The sequence below is a fragment of the Gymnoscopelus microlampas genome (assembly GCF_963454915.1).
Source record: "Gymnoscopelus microlampas genome assembly, chromosome: 6".
NCBI lineage: Eukaryota > Metazoa > Chordata > Actinopteri > Myctophiformes > Myctophidae > Gymnoscopelus > Gymnoscopelus microlampas.
The window spans coordinates 28756298-28777914 of record NC_139943.1 but is presented as its reverse complement, the minus strand read 5'-3'; the positions used below and the strand labels follow the sequence as shown (position 1 = coordinate 28777914).

The following is a 21617-nucleotide window of genomic DNA, read 5'->3' as shown; positions in this document are numbered from 1 at the left end:
GTTCCAGTTTCATAAAACTATTTGTGCTTTGATTAACCAAAATAAGCACAACTGGAGGTGTGTGTGTTTGTGCAGGATACATCATGTCCCTGTATTTATCTATCATTGCCATTGCAACTGTCTTTCCTTTCTTGGTGGTGGAATTATTGTGTGTCTATCTGGTCCATCGGGGGGGGGGCTGAGAGTGTAAAAAAAAATTGTATTTGAACTGGGGACCCCCCACTCTGACAAGTACTTGGCATTGTAGGAGTTGAGGTATTACATTTTGTTCGACAGATACATTTTGTGAAAATAGACGTAATATTTCACAATTTGGCCAATGTTTGAAAATGTTTTATTATTATTTTTCATTTTTTTGCAGTATTAAAAAGGTCTTAAAAGTCCTTAAATTGTCACTTTATAAATGTGCAGATACCCTGTATAAACTTACTGTATACTGTATGCTGTTTTGTTTACTGTTGAGTGAGAAAACAATGTTGCAAATCATCTGGGGACCCCCACAATCATTTGGGGACTCCCCTGGGGGTCCCGACCCACAGGTTGAGAATCACTGATCTAGGTGGTCTTACATGTTACATGCTCAGCATATCTCACATGTACCACTATACTGCAGCTCCCTCCGCCTGACCAGCCTCCTCCTGTCGTAGCATTTAGGTCCTCTCTATATCAGCATGTCATTCATGTGGGTTTGTACATAATGAACTGTGTCATGTTCCTTATTATTTCAGTATCTTTTGTTCTGCACTGTGAAGAGTTCATATTATTCATTTAATAACTGCGTATCTTTAAACACTGCTTGGGGGGAGTTTGTGATATCAGAGTCTGGTCATGCTTGCGCGGATTCTTCTAATCTAGAGCATAACAGGAGCAGAGCAATAATGTGAAATACAACGAAATATCATCGCAATACATGGTTTTATCTAGAGCAACGTGTCCTGATTGAATTCTGAGTCAAACTAATCAATCTCAGTGGAATACGTGTTTTTTTAATTAGCATTATTACGTCTTCATAGACCTTCTACATTTCTATATAGTCGGCAAGTACCTACTGAGTATGTGTGAGCAGAGTAACAGTAAATTCAGCAAGCATCAAGCATCAACAGAATCACTCAGACGTCCTTCAGACATGGAGTACGACCACTCAGTACAGAGAAAAGGATAGAGTGAAATGAGAAAGATATTGAGAGAGCAGAGATTAGATAGATAGATAGGTAGATAGATAGAAATAATTTGGGCAACGTTTCAGTACTGTCAGAGCATCCAAATACTAGGGGACAGAAGTCCCGAGCTGAGCGTTCTCTATACTGTCAATTGATTAAGAGAAGGACAGACGGGTGCAGACTCTCAGTGAGTCTGCTCACAAGGTGAATTTTCTTTGAATTCTTTCATTTACCACAGCAGCGGTAAATTAAAGAATAAATTAAAGAACAAACCGACACTTTTCGGCTACTCAGGCCTTCATCAGCATAGACATGCTTTCAGGTATAAAAGAAAGACCCTTTGAGCACAAAGACGTTTTTAAGAAAAATCCATCCAGGCCTAGACTGCCTTAGTATCCACATTGACTTCCATGATAACGTTCAAGTTAAATACTTAAAAAAGTAAAAACACATACTAGTACTAGTGGAGGTATTTCTGTGGCCAACTGGCAGTGTGCACAAGAACTTTGGCACACACTTACTCACTCTCTCTCACTCTCTCTCAGACGGCTAGCACCCATGCCATAAAAATGAGGCATGGAGGTATGTTCTTGGCCCACTGGCAGCGTGCACATGACATTTGTCGCTGACCATTCCAGCGGGTTTGCTGGAATCCCAGACAGACAAACAAATGGACAAACCAAACAAACAAACAAACAAAAACACACAGACAGATCCTCTTCTAGACGGCTCGCCTCCTGACTGAGCCACGCCATAAAAAGAAACCGAGAGAGACACACTGCTGCTCAGGTTGGATGAGGAGGTGGCAGAGTATAGGGTGGTAGAGTATAGGGTTCCAGAGAAAGAGAGATGGTGATTGTGAGGTGGTTAGTTAAGTGGCAAACAAAAAAAACATTAAGGACTAGTTTAGAGACAGAAGTAGGGCAGGGACACAGTACAGTCCTAACATACTCTAAGCCCCTCCCCATAATTAGGGGCTGGGCAGCAGTGTTGCCAGATTCTGCAGGAGAAATAAGCAACCAGGTCAAAGCCTAAAAGAAGGGACTCTATAGGCCGATCTTCAAGCTCACAACGCGTCGCATCGCATGTGAGCACACAGTTATTTGCTATTTTCCAAAAAAAAAGAAAAAGAAAAAAAAAGTGAACGTGGAATATTTTGGAAACATTTTAACAAAACAAATCTTGACTTTACAGAAAAACAAGCCCAAAGTCGCTTATAATAACCAGACATGGCAACACTGCTGGACAGCTATGCTGCCAGTACCTCTTGTATTTCTGATTCTTCTTCTATCTAAGCAGGAACTCTGCCCACGCGTGAAAATAAACAAAACTTGGCACAAAACTTGCTCCTCCCACATCTTTTGCACATTTGACTGTGTCATTATGTCCGTTAATGGTTTAATGAAGATTTGGATCCAGACAGCTCTTCTGATCCACCTTCCTGTACTTCCCATTCGTCTTCCTCCTCTTGCTAGTTTCCTCCTTTCCCCCCCCATCCACTTCCAATTGGCCGGCCCTGACCATTGCTATGCAGTCAGCTATAATTAAAGAGTTAATGTTAGAAGCGCACCACTACCTGACACCTACTAAACTCAATTATGCTTTGTCACACACCAGTGTCTTGTGCTGAAAATAGACGATCTACAATCTCACAACGTGTTTAATTGCGATGCATTGTGAGCATGTAGATCAGCTATTAGACCGGCACGCAATCAAGTTTAAGGGCACAGTCGGTCACACATAGCCTACAGTACGTGTCAGAAGCATGCATTCTATCCGAGCAAAGGGGTGGAGCTTCCCGTTGCGGTGTGTCAACATTGCTGAACTTGGGTGACCCGATAGCATGTGGTTAGAGAGCATAAAACATGCGGTCTAAAGCCTGACAGTGAGTCGCTGTCCCAGCCGGGCCATTTGCTGCATGTCACTCTCCTACTCTATCTCTCCATGTTTCCTGTCCGTCTCCACAATATCTATCAAATAAAGGCTCAGAAAAGCCCCCCTAAAATTGTCAACCAATAGGAAAGAAGTACGTGGTTGACCCCATCGATTATAGACACGTAGATATAGATACCTCATTGGCCACTGCTGTTCATTGGAGCGGTGCATCATCGAGCCGCCATATTATGTGGGTCGAGCCGTGCCTCCTATTGCATGTATTGTATGCCCCATGTTGTCTGTTGAAGCAGGAGGTCTCTCATCATACAGTAACTTCCTGAATTCTCAACTGATTTTCACACAGTTTGGTTTGATACAAATGTCAGACATATAGTTATGTTATGATATAGGATACTTTGTTTTAGGGATGCACTGAACGATATGAACATTCTGGGCATATACATATAACAATTCAGCCGATGGCAGTCAACGAGGCAAATATCGTCGGATACCGATATATGGCATATCAATGTATCCCTACTTTGTTTAAATAAAAAGTTGGGTTTTCACATCAAAACATCTTATCTTAAGTAGTAACATTAATGGTTATGAAATAGAAAAAAGTTATAGTCTAAGGTACTTATGCACAACTGATGTTGATGGCCAATGAGGCGTCCACCATCTTCGTATTTACAGTATGTCTACTAGTCCATACCCGGTGAAGTGCGCAGGCAAAAGTATTTGCAAACTTAGGGTTATACAGACAGTAGCCTATATGCTTATAAAGTTTGGGAGAGCAAGTTTGTTGCGGTCTTGCATGTGAAAAGGATCTCAGGATCATTCATCCCATAGCTCGCAGGGCCATCCCACAGCTGGGCAGCTGTAACCATGGCAACATTCTTTTACATTAAAACGCTAATAAACAGCTGACAGTTGTGGAAAGCGAATGGAATGGCTGTGTGCAAATTCAGATCAAATGCTCCAGACACTGAGGAGAACCGGGCAGAAGAGATTTTGGGCTCACCACCTCACCAACCACACAGAGCTTTGTCGAATTATAGGAGGATGGTTGACCCACTTGGCAGCCAATTTGCTTGCAGTTTTCTTTCAGTGAGCCAACCACTGCAGCCTAAGTCAAACAAAATTAACCAGCACTGCCCACAAGCCGCACAGCCAGCACAGGAACTAACGTTTTACCGCCTGGATCTCCACTCGTTTTCTTGCGCTTTGGCAAATATGTCACAGAAGTTTTTTTTTTTCTGGTGACAGGTTGTGTTTATGGTAATTCAGAGAGGGATTACAGAGGTGTCCAGCCTTGGGCAGAATCTGGAAACAAAACAAAATAAATCTAGCCCACCTTGAACTACTGACCAATCACACACGATAATGTTCGGCTAGTGCAGGTGTTTGTCTAGTTTGATTTGATTTGATTTTGGTAAAAACAATATAACTTAAACAGCCTGACAACCAAATCTTGTGATACTGCTGAGCCAGAAACGATACAGCGCTGTTTAGGTGCCTCAATAAAATGATACGTACAGTGCGCACATCGGAGAAAAAAGTTAATTTGAAAACAACCTGTGATACTGTATGTTTTCTTTTATATTCCTGAACTGATTAACTGACAAAGGACGCAATCGTTCAGAAATAGTGTTTGTTCACAAGCTGGCCCAGCTGGCTGTCGTTGACTCCAATGAATTTCACCGAACTTCTGGATCAAATTTGGCCTCCCGCGTAATATTGTTCTACAGCTACATTCGTCCAAACCCGCCCTGCCGCCCTGCGATGGCTGAATGCAAAAACGAGAATACAAGGACTCCGCCCCCAGAGGGGACAGTGGGGGCATTTTCACAGTCTAATACAGCCCAAAACCCTAGTGCTCCAACTGGTCTCGTGGCATGCCTTGCTAAGCGTTGGATTGCCGGCACTGAGCACCGTGATTAAAGTATAGTTTTGGACCGCGACGGAGGCGTGCAGTCTCAGGGAACTTGAGCCACGAGAGGCACCACCGAGCAAGCTAAAGCGAGCGAGTTGCCATGCCGAACGTTGCGAAGTTCGCTTGTGCCTACTCAGTGCCGTTCGAGTTATGTACCGATAGGGACAGAATCGTAAAACATGTTTTGGGGCGAGCGTTTGCCCCAACTGTCACTCAAAGTGACCACTGCTCGAGTTGGGTTGCATTTCACTATCACGCTGGCCTCCCATGCGTGTCAATGGCGCCTGACTAGCCCGTAGACTGTCCATATCTTATTCTATCTATCATAGCCTTGGGTGTTACCAATGATACTAATTAAGGCTCTGTTCCATTTAGTATAGCAGAGCCTTTCCAGTGAGTCAACATGCACAATAGTGGCACCCTGACTCCCTTTGACCTGAATGGAACACAACCTTAATTAGTATCACTTGTGACACCTGCGAAGAAAGTAACACAACTAAATGTCAATCTGGCTGCTGTGAAAAAGGTCAATAGCACACATCTACTGCCCAAAGGTTGAAGCCCAGTACGTCTGACTCCTTAACAAAGTAAAATAAGAAAATACAGGCAGAGGGAAGGTTCTCTGCAGATACAGACAGCGCCACACACTTCTATTACAGTAGGTCATAAGTGATGATTGAGAGGGATTCATTTTGTATGAGTCTATGAGTTTAAGGAAAATCCTAGTTATTTTACTTTCAATATAAATAACGCTTAATTTAAACTTGCGTCAAAACTTGTTTCAGTTGACAATACATCACAATTGCACAAAGTAAAACAAATGAGCCTGTGCTTATCTTTAGGGTAAATTTGCCACAATATTACTGCATTGCACTGTAGCAAGGAGTTTCAAATCCATTTCCAAATGGAAACTGAGAGCTAATAATGGGATGGCTGTTTTGGCTTGCAGAGCTCTTAATGAAAAATGCTGAAAGCCACAATAAAGCATTAGCTCAATTAGCTTGACTTAAATACCTAACACAAAGGTCATATTTTACATTAGAATTCAGCAAATCCGCTCCACCCAAAGGCTACAAGTTTTTCCTCTGAGATTTGCAGCATTAATTTAATTATTGTGCTGTAAATGGAATGACTGCGCTATCTAACCAACAGAACAGAAATGAACAGAACAGTACAGAGCCCCAGAGAGGGGTGGAAAGAAACAATATTGTGGCCACCTTTTACTGTATTGAATACTCAAAATAGTATTGCTAAAGATATAACTTTTTTCTCTCTCTATGGCCACTCTGGGCCTCCGTAGCACCGATTAGTCACCCCATAGAGACTTGAATTCATGGATATTTGTTTGTTTTTGTCGCATTCCTAAGCCAATAATTTGACGCTGCCTACCGGCCCGCTGGTAAAAGTAATTGGCTTAGGAATGCTACAAAAACGAAAAATATCCATGAATTCAAAGTCTCCATGGGGTGACTAATTAATAGAAAATAAGTTATTTAGGGGTTGAACTATCCCTTTGAATAGCAAATTATTCTCAGCTTAAAGGAGACCCAGACCAGAACTAGACCAGTACCAGACAGGTCAGATGACAATTGGACCAGGCCAGACTCTATCGCTGATTGGCTATCATTCACTTTCTTCTTGTCAATTTCTCAAACTGTTTCCCTTCAACATCCTCCAGCATTTCATCCCTCTCTTCTCTCTCTCCTTCCCTTCATTCTTTCATTTCTTTCTCTACAAATCTGTGACCCCATTCCTTCTCTCAACGTCTCTTCTCCCTCCTGTTTTCTCCTTCTCCCCATCTCTGTATGCAGTCCTGTATTAATATTTCAGGGGCTTATCTATGCTTCAATAGTTACAGCATATGTCTCGCTGCTTTGTGCAAATACTGTATGTTAAAACGATCAAAAAGCTAATTGGAATTCTGTAGAAAACAGAAAGCATATTTAACCTGTATTGATAAAGCTGAGTGAGCCAACAACATTATAGCGGATAAAAAAAGGAGAAAAAAAAGAGATGTTCAGAAAACAGGGTACTTAGAATGAGTTACGAAGACCTGACTCCTTCAGAGACTTTCTGACGGCAAACAATTGGAGTGGTGTAGCTCTGTTCCAGCTTCAGCTTTTCCAGTTTGTTTTGGTATTTTCAGCAACCTCTAGTCACTGGACAAATGTGTGGACAAAGTGACATACACAGTAAGATAAACCTCAGTAGGTCCTTTTTGGTAAATGTTTACACTCATAATTTATTAATAGGAATCTTACTGTGAACATGCATATATGTAACAGACAGACAGACAGACAGACAGACAGACAGACAGACAGACAGACAGACAGACAGACAGACAGGCGGAATCATTACAATATTTAGCGCTACTGAACTAATGAGCTATAAAGCCTATAATAGCCTGTAACTGAATAGATGTGACAAAAAGAACCAGTCTAAAATAAATAGCCTATCGACAAACTCACAACGTATCTGTAGCGTTGTGAGCTTGTAGATTCGTTATTTTTGACACACAACACCATTGTATGACAATGTATAAATCAGGCTTTAGTAGGAATATGAAAGACTATAATGTTGTATTGCACACATTGGGTCAATGACTGAATAGGCTTTTTTATTGACAAAGACACAGGCTAAAGTCACTTCGTCCCTTTATAGGGAAGCAGTTTGTGTCAATATATTGAGTTGACCTCAATTGTGAGGTCCTCTTGGTCATTTAAAGGTAATGGTAGCTTTAGGGACATTCTCCCATTGCTTCCATTCTATCCTAACTAGATTTGAATGTGCCCCTGTTTTGTGTTTAACACGAACACACGCATTCATGCATGCACGCACGCACAAAAATGCACTTATTCCACAATGTATTAAAAAGTATCAAATAATTATAAGATGGGATAAATGTTGGGACTGGATAGTTTAATTACTGAGCTGGTACTGGCACATCCTTCAGGGACACATTTTTAATTAATGCTCTCTCAATGTGTTCCTCTCTTGGACTCTGACTTCTCCTCTTCAGATTTCTCTCATCTCTCTTCTTCCTAACTCATGTCTTTACGGTTTCATCCCATCCACCTACCTTGCCCCAATCAATATCTCTTCAATTCTTCATGAGACATTTCTAGTTGTTACTGACCATTTTTCAGAGAGATGCTCTAGGGAGATTGTTACTGTACAGTATGTATGCCCAGGGTTAGATATCAAATAAATTAAAGAACAGACTTCAACATCTACTGTAATGTAGTACAATGACCCCTAACCTGTAAACATTTAGTAGAAAGCCTCTCCCTTCTATTAAAAATGATATTAAGAAAATTACAAATCAATTTAACTGGTGAGTGAATGATGTCCTCAACACTGCTGACATGCATTCATGGATGCATTCTGTACATGACTGGTCTCAATCCCACTTCCCTGAATGTGTTTTTGACGATATCTTGTATGACTGGCATCTCCAGGCAGGCATGCATAATGTGACGTCACATCATGTTCACTGTAAGAGGCACACAGCGAGAAGGAAATATCATAGTCACTTTAGCTTATTGGAATAGTCATGTGTAGGCCTACCATGCCTGGGCCACCCCATCTTACATTATTTTAATGGTGTAGTGACATAGACGCATTTCTTTAAAAAAAACTACAACAAGTCATCATTACATGTACGTGTGTTTGATCTAAGAGCAAATAGAGGGTCAGAGCATGAATATCAGGTACTGTATATACAGTATATGGATGCATCAGGTACTGTATAATAGATGAGAATAGAATCATAGTACCTGATGCATCCAGCCAGCTGGAAAGCAGTCAGACTGCCTTGTAGTAATGAGCAAGAGAATGACCAAAGAAAGGTCGATTGAGGGAAAGCAAATGCTCACAACTACAGTAGAACGCAATCTTGGAATGCTGCCAAAACGTCTAGGGGAAGGGAATCCAGAGCAGCAGGTACATCAATAGCTAGCTGGGACAAAGGCGGGCAATGAGACGTAATACTAAATTATGTGATATCAAAGGGAGGCTGAGACTATAAAGCCTAATTCCTGCTTTTGTCGAGCGGCGGTCACGCGACAAAAATGACGTATTCTCATCTGAAAAACGTTTGTCAGTTGAAGCACGAATTAGGCTGAAAGCTTCATTTGCAACACATCCCTGCCATCTGGCATGCAGTCATAAAGTTGAGGCAGCGCAACCCAATATCGCAATATGGAATTATATTACATTGAAGGGATCAGTGCTTTGCAACGAGACGCGCCCCGGCCAGTTGGCAGGTTGCCAAGTTGTCGCTGAAGCGACCTGGAATGACCCTGGAGAGCGGACAGCAACATCAGGATGTGAGGGCAGCTTGTAAAGTGGAGTGACAGTCTGTACGGGAGCACACGGCTAACAGGAGGCCTTTGACAGCTCTGCAGACTGAGATGAAATGTACCAAATGGCTCTCTAGGGCAACTACATCTATCACATCAACCACCCTGGGACTGCCCAGATGCATAGGGGGGATAGATCTGTGCTCTGATGCACGTACAGTCGCTCACACACTTGATTACACACACGCAGGCAGGCACGCACACACGCAAGCATATTAACACAACAGCTCAGAGCTACAGTACAATGCACACACGCACACGCGCACGCACACGCATACGCACACACGCACACACACACACACACACACACACACACACACACACACATACACACACACACACACACGGCCAGCCTCACCAGGTGGGTGATTAATGAACTCAGTGAATGTCAAAATTCCTAATGTGCGAGCACACACAAGCACGCATAACTTCACGCACGCACGCACGCACGCACGCACACACATTATCAGTATTACAGCTTGCATTCCCATCACATCTCTGTTCCTCCTGAAGGAGGTGGGTCGAATTGCTTATGTTTTTGTAGACAGAGAGGAATTGCAATTACAAAACCAACTGCTGCATCCATCAATCCTGATCCTGTACAAGTTAAATGACACATTGTAACCATTGTGGAGATCAGTTTGAACAGAAATTAATTTATGCTGCATATTTCCTGCATTAGTATTGTATACAACAGTAGCCACTCGCTTGAAGTTGAGTCCTGCATGGCGTCTATCTTTTTTTGGTATGTGTAGTTGTCACCTGAAGCCGCGTTAATGCCACATATCATTAACCACTTCAACCCCCTACACTGAGTAAAAAGGACCTGAGTTGAGTCTGTACTTGGTCTGCTCTGCTCTTGTTTCCTTTCCATGCATGGACAATGGTTGATGCTCACTCAAACACTTCACCTGGAGCATTGAGCCAACATCAGTCACATGCACCAAATCACTGCAAATTCCTTATCATTTATCAAACATGGTTTTAGTGCTATCTATCCATCTGCTATAATTTCAGTTGAAAAGGCAGCATTTTGTTGAGTGACTCCTATTGAAAGTGCTGAATAAATTAGCCATAAGGTGTACCGGCCAAATTACCATTCAAACATGAATGCCAATTCATGTTTGAATGACATGGCATTCAACATGAACAACATGATTTCCAGTGCTGCCAGTTACAATGGTCCAATGATCTTCAGCACAGTACAGTTGTTTTACAGTACCAACAGGGGAACACAGCTAGTTTGACATACAGTTTGACATACTGGCTTGTTTCTGTGCCTCACTGAAATGTAATATACTGTGCGAGTGTCGAAACCTTGACTGGCTGACGACTAATACGATTCCGGATATTTTCGATGTTAATATAATTTAATTAAGGTGGACTGCTGATGGGTCTTTAAATCATTTCAGCTCTCTCTGTCTCTGTCTTTCACAAACACAGAATAAGTGAATGTCATATAACGAAAATAGACATAATAATGAAAAGATTCAATTACTTCTTTGGTGAATGGTGTGGCAGATGATGGAAGGTTAGCCGCAGGCTGAAACTAATATTAGACTTGCACTAATATTCAGCTCCGGTTCAGTCAGGTATGTGCAAACATACCTGGCAATTAACATAATTGAGATTCATGTGATCAGAAATCTACTTTTCTGGAAGCCCAGGCCACCATGTGGTGACGCGTGGTCGAATACTTCCTGCAACACCAAGAAGTGAAAGGCAGCCACATATGAGCAATGTGTATATGTACTGTAATAAGGGGGTAGAAGTGTAATGTGCCACATCTCACCTTGGCAAACAGGGCTCCCTTGGCAGCCAGTGCATCCTCCGCTCTCCCGTTGGGATAGCACTCGTAACGCGCATCGAGGATTGGATACCGACTGGCCAATAGCAGGCCACTGTTGAGGAACTTAAACCTGGAGCAGCACCCTTTCCATCCGTACCGACCCACGTCACTCAGCACGTAGGGGAAGTAACGATGCAACTGCCGCCGTAGGCGTGACGTTGACGCGTGGTCGAATACTTCCTGCAACGCCAAGAAGTCCAGGTTGGCAGGAAAGAAGGCAGAGATTTCATGGTCGAACCCATCATCACCGTGACGGCGCTTGCGTCCTGGACGCTTAAAGACAGACGTGCGTGGCACGTGAGACAGAGTGTTGTTGGAGTACATTCCTCCTCCTACATCCCTCGCTCCATCCCCCCGAGTGAGGGATTCGCGCGAAGCCACCATATCCCGGTGGTTCCCCGTCTCTGCCTCGTCCTCCTCGGGGTCCGGTTCTGGAGCACTTATGCTGATCTGAACTCCCGAAGCATGAACGGGGCAGTCATGGGAGGGATTTGCCTGGGATTCTTCCTCGTGCATGGGGCATGGATCATGGTGGCCTGGGCTGCTCTGGACTCCTGATTGATGCATGGGGCATGGGTCATGGTGGCCTGGGCTGCTCTGTGCCTCTGACTGATGCATGAGACATGGGTCGTGGTGGCCTGGGCTGCTCTGTGCCTCTGACTGATGCATGAGGCATGGATCATGGTGACCTGGGCTGCTCTGTGCCTCTGACTGATGCATGAGACATGGGTCGTGGTGGCCTGGGCTGCTCTGTACTCCTGACTGATGCATGGGGCATGGATCTTGGTGGCCTGGGCTGCTCTGGACCCCTGAGTGATGCATGAGGCATGGATCATGGTGGCCCGGGCTGCTCTGGACCCCTGATTGATGCATGGGGCAGTCTGGGAGCTCTCCTGTGATATGAACAGGGCAGTCTGAGATTTTGCGATCCCCTTCAGAATGGAGGGGGCAGTCCGCTGTGTTGTCGGCTCCGTCTGAGTGAAGGGTGCATTCTCCAGAGCCCTGGTCCCCGGTGGAGTTGTGCAGAGGGCAGTCGGGGGCGCCTGCGGGGTGGATTGGGCACTCAGTGAGGGGCTCGGTCTCGGTCTCGGCAGGGCCGTTGGTTGTGTTCATGTGGTCGGGACGCTGATCCAGAGAGGAGGTACGCCGGAAACCTGTGGCAAGACTGCTGAAGGATGCCGCACTGATGAATAGGATGGAAAGGAGATAGAGAAAGAAAGAAAGAAAGAAAGAAAGAAAGAAAGAAAGAAAGAAAGAAAGGAAAGGAAGGAAACACAAGTAAAAAAAGAAGGAAGAAGGAGGAGGAAAAAAAAAATCAAGGAGGAAAGGATTAAAGGTATGAATAAAGAAAGAAAGAAAGAAAGAAAGAAAGAAAGAAAGAAAGAAAAAGAAAGACACAACAAAGAAGAACATACTCTATTGCTGACATATTAATGAATGACCTTTCAAAGATCTATCAGGCAAAGATAAGTACATTTGCTACAAGTTTCTACAAGAAACTGCACATCTAATAAATGCTAAAAAATAACTGAGAGTGAGTTCTCCTACCTTATAGAGGTGTTGGTAGGTGAGTCAATATAGATCTTAATTTGTGGGCGGCTTGCACCGTTCCGGATTCTCTTCCCCACCTCGCGTGCCCTCCTCTGAGTGTCTGACAGGTTATTGAACCTTGCCAAGGCGTCGGGCAACAGGCACACATTGGCAGTGCAAAAGCAGAAGCTCCTGCCCTGGGGCCTCCACTCCCCAACCCCTGACCCTCCAAGCCCCGTTCCGCCCTGCTCTGCCTGGTGCTTTTCTGGTCTGTGGGAGGTGAGATCACAACAAAATAAGAAACACATTTTGATATCTAAAGGCCACTAAGACGGCTTCACCTCACTCACTAGTATGATTAGGCAGGATTCCTATAGGGAACCTCAATGTTAAATTGTCATTTTCTTCCAAAAGAATCGGCCACGTCACTCTGACTCAGACATAACCATAACACATAACCCCATACGCCCATATATACTGTAGACATGTCACTATGACTCAGACGTAGCCATAAGCAAACCCGATACGGCCATTAATATATATATATAGGCATGTCACTATAGAGCACCGAAGTCCTGACGTCACTGCCAGTAGAAGGCGCTGTTCCGCTGGTTCATGGCTTTACTTTTTGTGTTGATATCCTCATTGGGGAAATTTAGATCGCCTCATATAAGAACTGTGTTCCAAAAATAAACACACCACCCTGACGATTTTTTACTCATATGGATATGAAGCATCGACTGAAGGTGTAAATGTACACATTTACCCAAAGAGTAGTCTCGCGTGGCCAGACTGTTGCCTCCCACAATTTACAAATGTTTCTGGCATACAGTCTGGGACTCGGAAGCTCTGATAATGTGTAAGGGGAAAGCGGATGCCCCTCCCCTACCCACGTCCGTTTTAGCATTGTGCAGTGGCGCATAGGAGTCCGACTGGAATCAACGAATCTCATAAATATCGTTTATGTCTACTAGTGTCTTCTTTCACAGTTTTTTCGGCGTTAATTCCATGATACCTTTCTCAGTTTTCTGTGATAAACAATCCTCGCACAAATAAGATGAATCTACCGCTCCTATGACTATGCTTCCGCCTCGGTTCTGTTTCCACTGGGACTACAGGTCCGCGGGCACCGCGTCGTGATTGGTCGAATGTTTTTCCGGTCTGAACAACTTCCGTTACACAGCTTTCGGGAAGTGGAGTTCCAGACTCTATATAGCATTCAGAGATTGTGGAATAGTTGTCTGGTGACGCGAGACTACCCAAAGAGTAACACAATATAAACACTAGAAACGAGTCAAACAACCCAAAGACAACATTTCCCATGAACGCGGCTGCTGTAGGGACAGTGATTTCAGACCCGGAAGCAGTAGTTCTTAAGACTTTTAAGGCAGAATTAATTCCATTTTCGCCAGAAACAGGCTGTATCAAATATGAATGAATATCATAAACGATGCAGAGCCACCCCCCTGACAGAAACGCCAGGGTGGTGTGTTTATGTTTGGAACACAGTTCTTATATGACGTGATCTAAGATTCCCAAATGGGGATTTCAACACAAAAAATAAAGCCACAAACCAGTGGAACAGCGCCCTCTAGTGGCAGTGACGTCAGACTTCGGTGCTCTATGACTCAGACATAACCATAAACAAACCCAAAATGCCCATATATAGGCATATATGGAGATCTGTTAGTCCAGAGCCACAGAGCCAACTGCTATGCACATGTGCATACTGTACATGGGACCGACCGATTTTCATGGTGCCATAACCGCCGATCCAACCAATACACCCTTGGGCATGCCAATATACAGGGTATGGGCATATACTAATGACATCAGTTTATACCTCTAGTTTGGAAAATGGTCTGAAGTAATGTAAAATACACATGATTTTAACATGCATGATATATCATTATCAGACCTAAATTCCCCCTTCATATGTAGCAATTGTAGAAATATTAGGACTTAAATATCAAATGTTCAAGCACGTACAAAATCATTAATACTTTACATTACTTCAGACAATTTTACTAATTCTTATTTTTTTGTACATTTTGGAAATGGTCAATTTAACATTGAGATGCCCACAAGGTCCAGTATAGTATAACAGTGGTTCCCAACCTGTGAGCCAGGGCCCACTTCGAAACGCTGTGAGGATATTGCAAGTGGGGCCCCAAATAATGGGAAAAACACAAAAATGTAATTGACAATATGACATTCATAAAGAAAAGTCATATACTATTTGTTCTTTAAAACTGTGAAAATAAATAAATAGGAACTTAAAAAAAAGGAAATGCTGCCGTGTTAAGTGGGTGGTTGGTGGACACTTTCAAGAAGTGGGTCCTGATCCGGAAAAAGTTGGGAATCACCGATATATAGAACTATTTCCTTTATTATGACTGCCCATCCTGATAAAGAAAGACAGCTTGGCTACTACTAACTACTAACATTAGCTGCTAACCAACTTGCAAAGCAAAAGCAAACTAGAAAAAGTGCTCAGGCCTCCGCCAGGTCAGGTATAGGTTATTGTGGGCCAACAATGTTCAAAATTCGCCAATCAGGATGGAACATGAAAAATCGGACAGATCTGTCTTGATCACATGACTATAGAGATAATGTGTACCCATTTGCGTGATGTTTGGACTAAATCTGTAGGAGTAATATCAAGAAATGTGTTCTCTGCGCTATAAAAGGCTGATGTGAAAAACGAGGGAGTGACCTCGAGGGAGTGTGCGTGCAAAGTTTCACGCCGATCGGTCCAGTTTTAGGTAAAAACGCGTCTCGGCCATGCCTTCGGCCTGGCGGAGACAGCTACACCTATATCTCTCAATTGCAATAGTGTATCACTAACTGCAATATTGATACCTTTGTTTTTGATTCTTTCTTTTCCCCATTGCTCCCACAGTCCCTCCCCCTCTTCTTTTTTTCTTTCTCTTTCTGGAAACAACAAAAAACGATGGAACTTGCACAAAAACTAATTTCACCCACTGTTAAACACCTGTAAACCTGTGATGTGTCAATACATTTGATTCTGATTCATTTTCACATGTTCATCTTCACAGAAAACAAAAAACACACTGTTAAGCTGTACCCAAATCTCCTCCAGAAGTGGCTGCCACTGTACAACTTTTGGAAGAAACCAATACAGGGAAGAGGCTGTGTGCAACGTTTTGGGGTATGATCTCTGACATAACTTGGAAGAATAAAACAATAAAATAATAATAGTAGCCTACTGTAAAATTAAAAAAAAAAAAGAAAAGGGGGGGGGGATAGATTGGCTATTAAGCGGTGAAATGTTTGTAATATATATATATATATATATATATATATATATATACACACACACACACACACACACACACACACACACACACACACACACACACACACACACACACACACACACACACACACACACACACACACATATATTGTATAGATAGATAGATAAAGTATGCTACATAAGAACTCACCTATGGTAAGTGTAGACGTAGGGCTGCCGGATGGCTTGGATGGGAGCCCAGAGGAGAAAACCCAGCAAGGCGAAGGGGAGGGCGAGCAGGAAGAGGAGCAGGTAGAGAGGAGCAGAGACGAGCACATACAGTGCCACGAAGGAGCAGGGCTCCTGCGAACGTCGCCGCTTCTCCAGCGAGGTGGCCACACAGGAGCCCAGCATACGGTCCAGCAGCCAGTAGCAGGGAAATACAAGGATCCATGACAACCCATCCAGGAAGTGCAGACAGGCACTGGAGTAGGGGGAAGTATGGAGGACCATATCGCTTTCTTTCTTTCTTTGTCTCTCTAGCACTTTCTCCTTACCACACACTCACGCCAACTATACGTGCTCATAAACATACACTGTCTCTTTCTCTGAATATAAATAACAATGGGCCAGCTTCAAGATGGTACAAACACAAAATAAATAAACTAAACTAAAACTCAAATCTAGACCCTCCCCCCGACTCTGAGAAAGGTATACTACATGATTTAGGTGTTTTTTCCATTTGCTGCCAATCCTCTTCTCTTCTCTTCCTTCTCTCCCGCCCCTTAGCAGCTTTGTCGCCTATAGGAGGGGTGGAGTGCTACAGTCTTATGGTAGGGGGTTTCCATGGCGAGGGTGTTTCTTCTTGAAGATGTATTAGAGATCAGAACTGCGCTGACATCAACACAGGAGGGCTATGAAACATCGTACCCAGGATCTGGAAAGAGAGAAACAGGAAGAGATGAAGGGGGTAAGTCAAAGCGAAGATCACTTGTGTGACAGTGAAGCGAGAGTGTAGCCACCGAAATGGACCATGTCAATTTCCTAATGTCCCCAAATGCTTGCAGATAAGTACTTCCCACAATTGTGTGCACTCACTGACACAGATTACTACAGTCTGTTGTCCTGATAGGATTTCCTGATGGGCAGAGTACTGCATTAGTGTACTGATAAGTGTTCAGATACATAGTATCAGAGACATTCAGTAAAGAGACATTCATTTACAGTGTATAGTGCCTTTCTCCAAAGCACTTACAATCTGCGTTCCATTCACATACAAACGGCAGAGGACAGGAAGGAAACCATGCAAGATACTTACAATGTGCATTATATTCACACACAGGGGGCAGAGGAAACCATGCAATGCAAGGCATCAACCAGCTCATGGGGAGCAGTTCGGGGTTAAGTGTCTTGCTCAAGGATACTTCAACTCTAAGCCAGTGATCAAACCGGGAAGTAACTGCTGTGTGCAATTGCTGTTCGCGGACTACAGCTTGGCATTCAACACAATGGTTCCTGCCAAGCTCGACACAAAAATCTGAAATCTGGGCCTGATTCAGGCAGGATAGCCCCATGTCATTGGAAACCTTTTTCCAAGAGTGAATCTTCCAAAGACCTCCAAAGTTTATTCCACATTTTGCCATACTTTAGACTCCAGGCTCCTAATTGTAATTGGCCAAGCATTTAAATAAAGGGTGCCACTGAACCCAGCACAAGCTGCACTGATTCCCCTGCTGTGTGTCAAACTTCCAAACCCATCAACTGCACTGCTAAAAAACTTTATGCCTAAGAAAGCCCTGCTAGCAGCCCCCTAGAGGCTATGCTGCTCCTTAAAGTCACCTGGACATTTTGGCCAAAGGGAGGTGCTAGTGGAAAGGTCATGAGATTACTCAAATGGTTAGGGGTCATCCTTAATGGAACATGAATACACTCAGCAGGTTCCTTAGCAATCCAGCCAGTAATGTTGTTTGAAGTGGATCAGTAAGACGGTTCTCGATATGCGGGGGAAAGTCAGAGAGACACACGCACGCGCGCACGCACGCACGCACGCACGCACGCACACACACACACACACACACACACACACACACACACACACACACACACACACACACACACACACACACACACACACACACACACACACACACACACACACACACACACACACACACTGAGACAGAGATTATTTGCAGGTACAGTATTAGATAGACATTATCACATATAGGTAAGAAGGCAAAGAGGGGCTCATTCACAGCAGGACAACCCCCCGACAGCCAACAAACTTCACCCCTGTGGCAAACGCACAATGACTCAATAGTATCTGCTTACAGCAACACCACTTTGCAATGACATCTCCGTAGGAAACCTCCCTAAAGCGGCCCCCATGGACCATATGGTCCAAGCGTGAACCAACCAAACAGCGGTTATTCCTTTGTGTGTTGAGGCTGGTGCGGGGTAATTAATCACACCTGTCAATTAGTGTGTCCCATACGTATGCATTCATTGAAGGAAGTTTTCAACTTTTCATATGTTCAGTGCTGCAGTCAATGCCGCCTGGTTGTGTACAGAGAATGCTGTATGTGTGAATCTCGAAAAGAGAGATATATCAATAAATACATGTTTTCTGCCACAACTTTCAAATGGATATGAAACTATGACCAGAGCTGTATTCGCAGCAGTTAATTACTGGGTGAGTACAAAGGCAGCGCTACAAGACGCTGCGATGACTCGGGAGGGCAATAGAATGGGCTGTATTATGTAATAAATTATACATGTAATATCACAGCCTATCACATCCTTCTAGGGCTAGGCTAATATGTCTGGTGTGAAATTGGTATAGTATAATAGGTAAAGGCTCCCCCCAAATAAAAAAAACAAAATGGCCCCCAAAAATGTTGAGAGCTAGAAGCTTGACTACGTGGCCTACCTGAACTGCATGTGCACACATTACTCTAGGATATAGCCACAAACTCTAGGATATAGCCGGATTGATTATTAGTGCGAGGATGCAGTGAGTGAGTAGCAGTGGGCTGTCATTTAAAACGGTGGTTCTCAACCTGTGGGTCGGGACCCCCAGCCCCCAGGGGGTCCCCACGTGATGTTTGGGAGGTCCCCAGATGACAGTGAAGTGATAATTTAAGGACTTTTAAGACCTCTTTAATATCTCATAAAGAAAGAAAAGAAAATTACCATTGCTGCATCAAAATTAATCAACAAACTATACTATAAAAACTGCCAAATAATAGAAGATAGAGGCAAAATTGTGAGCCTATCTACAAGCTCTCAACGCCTCGCAAAGCAAGGCATTGTGAAATTGTAGATTGTCTATTTTCACAATATTTATCTGTGGAACTAAACATTTTATGCCTCAACTCCTACATTCCAAGTGCTTATCAGGCTGGGGGGTCCTCAGTTCAAATATGATTATTTTTGGGGGTCAGTGCCTGAAACGGTTGCTGAACTGTTCACTCCAGCATGAGAAGAACTAAGTGACAACTCACTGGATTACAGAGGGCATCACAGCATCAATGTTATTCAGAGATTATGGTGTGTATATTTTAATTTGCCACTGCTCTATGTATTCAATTTGAGCAAGTTAGTCTTTAAATGCAGCAAGTGAAATAAACATGTATGTTTAGATTGTATTCACCATATTCACTTTGATGTTATGAAGTCAGTCTTTAAATAGAACAAGTTAGATAAACGTTTAACATTATGTAGTGAGGACATTTACGTAACTCACACACACATTTTCTAAAGATTTCTGAAATGTAGCCTAATAATATTTTTGAACATCTGTAAAGATACATTTCGAAAGTTTAAAATAGGCCTTATGTGGTGCATGATAAGTTTGTTCTCTTTTAACCCATTAAGACCCGAGGCCGAATCTACAAATGCCTTCTACATCAGTAGTTCTCACACTTCTTCTTAAATCAAAATGATTCAACATTTTTCAAACACGTTTTTTGAATAGCCAACGCTAAAATCTAAAATGACACGGATGCTTTCCCGGTTTTAATGGGTTAAAAGGTGTGTGATATTTGTCCCCACAAACATTACAATGTACATTTCATTCATCATAATGTGTCCCTGGAGAGACTCCTGTGAATATGGTTACCGGTAGTTGATTCCTCTGCAGTTCAGTTTAAACGCAGCTTACTGTCTCACTTGCTCCTCATTGGTTTCACTTTGTTTGAAAGCTCCTGTGAGGTGCTGAATACAGCGAAAGAGACTAAAGGCTTATGTTAATATCAAAGATATTTGGTGTTGCCACAGTGCCTACGATTCAGAAAAGATGACATGAATGCCGATGGGATACCCTCACAGATTAAACAATGGAGGGTGGTGGGGAAAACACTGATCAAGAAAATATACCCCCAATAGCAAATATCGCTTCCAAGATAGTGTACGGCTACCTGAATTCACCAGTTGGATTGGCTGAATTGATGAGTTTATGCATGCATGTTTGGCTGCACACTGCAGGTTTGACCGCCCGAAAAGGTCTTTAGACTGACAGACTGACCGGCTGATTGACTGACTTGCTGACATCCTGACATACTTGTCTGATCTATCTGACATCCTGATGGCAGGCATGTCAACTTGCTGTATGAGCAGATTGTTTGCTTCAGGCCTGGAATCAGGATAATAACTTGTGTTCATATTTAATATGCTTAATATGTCTGGATGTGATGGTAATGGGTTAAACAATTGTTGCTATACCGGATATTCATTGGGCATCCATTTAGGAAATTAGAAAGTGAGTTAGAGCCAGACAGAGACATTTCACATCAACAAGTAGACAATAGACAGAAGAATGAGTGAATGAGAGCACTACCCTCGCTCTCTCTTTCTCTCTCTCTCCCCCTCCTTGCCTCTCTCTTCCCCCCCTCTCTGTCTGTCTGTCAAAGATATTTGGCAATATATTCTGTCTGTCTGTCTGTCTGTCTGTCTGTCTGTCTGTCTGTACACACGCACGCACGCACGCACGCACGCACACACGCACACACACACACACACACACACACACACACACACACACACACACACACACACACACACACACACACACACACACACACATATATATATATATTTATTTTTTACATATAACTGAGTATAGAAAGCTTGGCTATGTGGAAATGTTCCGTGCATAATTCACACCCATACACACTAGATTTTGATGAGAGACAAATTCATTGTGACACCAAAAGAACCCAGAGAATGTCATGCAAACACATCACAGTGATAACCCACATACTTCACTGCAAGACCTGCACACGTGTGGACATTTCTGTGCAGACTATATGCACGCATGCATAATATATATGTATGCATAATATAAAATGCACAATTACACATAAACTCGCATGTGCACACAACATACAGGCACAGAAAACACATGCATGCATGCATGCATGCATGCGCGCATGTACGCACAGATGCAGGCACGTGCACACAAACACATGCTCTCTACTGTCAGAAGCTATCTTGTCTGCAGAGTTGTGTTTTCTCTCCCGCTGAGTCGATCAGCAGGGACCTCATGCAGGGAGGGGAAATGGCCACAGTAGTCACTGCTATTGAACCGATGTCACAAATTATCCGGACCCTCTGCTGGCTCTGCCAATATGTGCAACCATTCTGCTGA

At 43.3% G+C, this 21617-nt stretch overlaps 1 protein-coding gene across 3 annotated transcripts in view; it reads right to left on the bottom strand.

Annotated features, from left to right (window-relative positions):
• Positions 1 to 21617, bottom strand: part of smpd3 (sphingomyelin phosphodiesterase 3) — a 67244-nt gene that overhangs the window by 12321 nt on the left and 33306 nt on the right. Inside the window, exons 2-4 of one of the 3 annotated variants that reach the window (XM_084060458.1) lie at positions 16182 to 16907; positions 12730 to 12981; positions 11125 to 12364 (exon numbers count right to left, since the gene is read on the bottom strand). In XM_084060458.1, coding sequence (XP_083916584.1) covers positions 11125 to 12364; positions 12730 to 12981; positions 16182 to 16483 — 1794 coding nt within the window. In that variant the 5' untranslated portion in view covers positions 16484 to 16907. The remainder of the gene's footprint in view (positions 1 to 11124; positions 12365 to 12729; positions 12982 to 16181; positions 16908 to 21617) is intronic. The other 2 variants (XM_084060459.1, XM_084060460.1) reach the window with 2 other exon arrangements.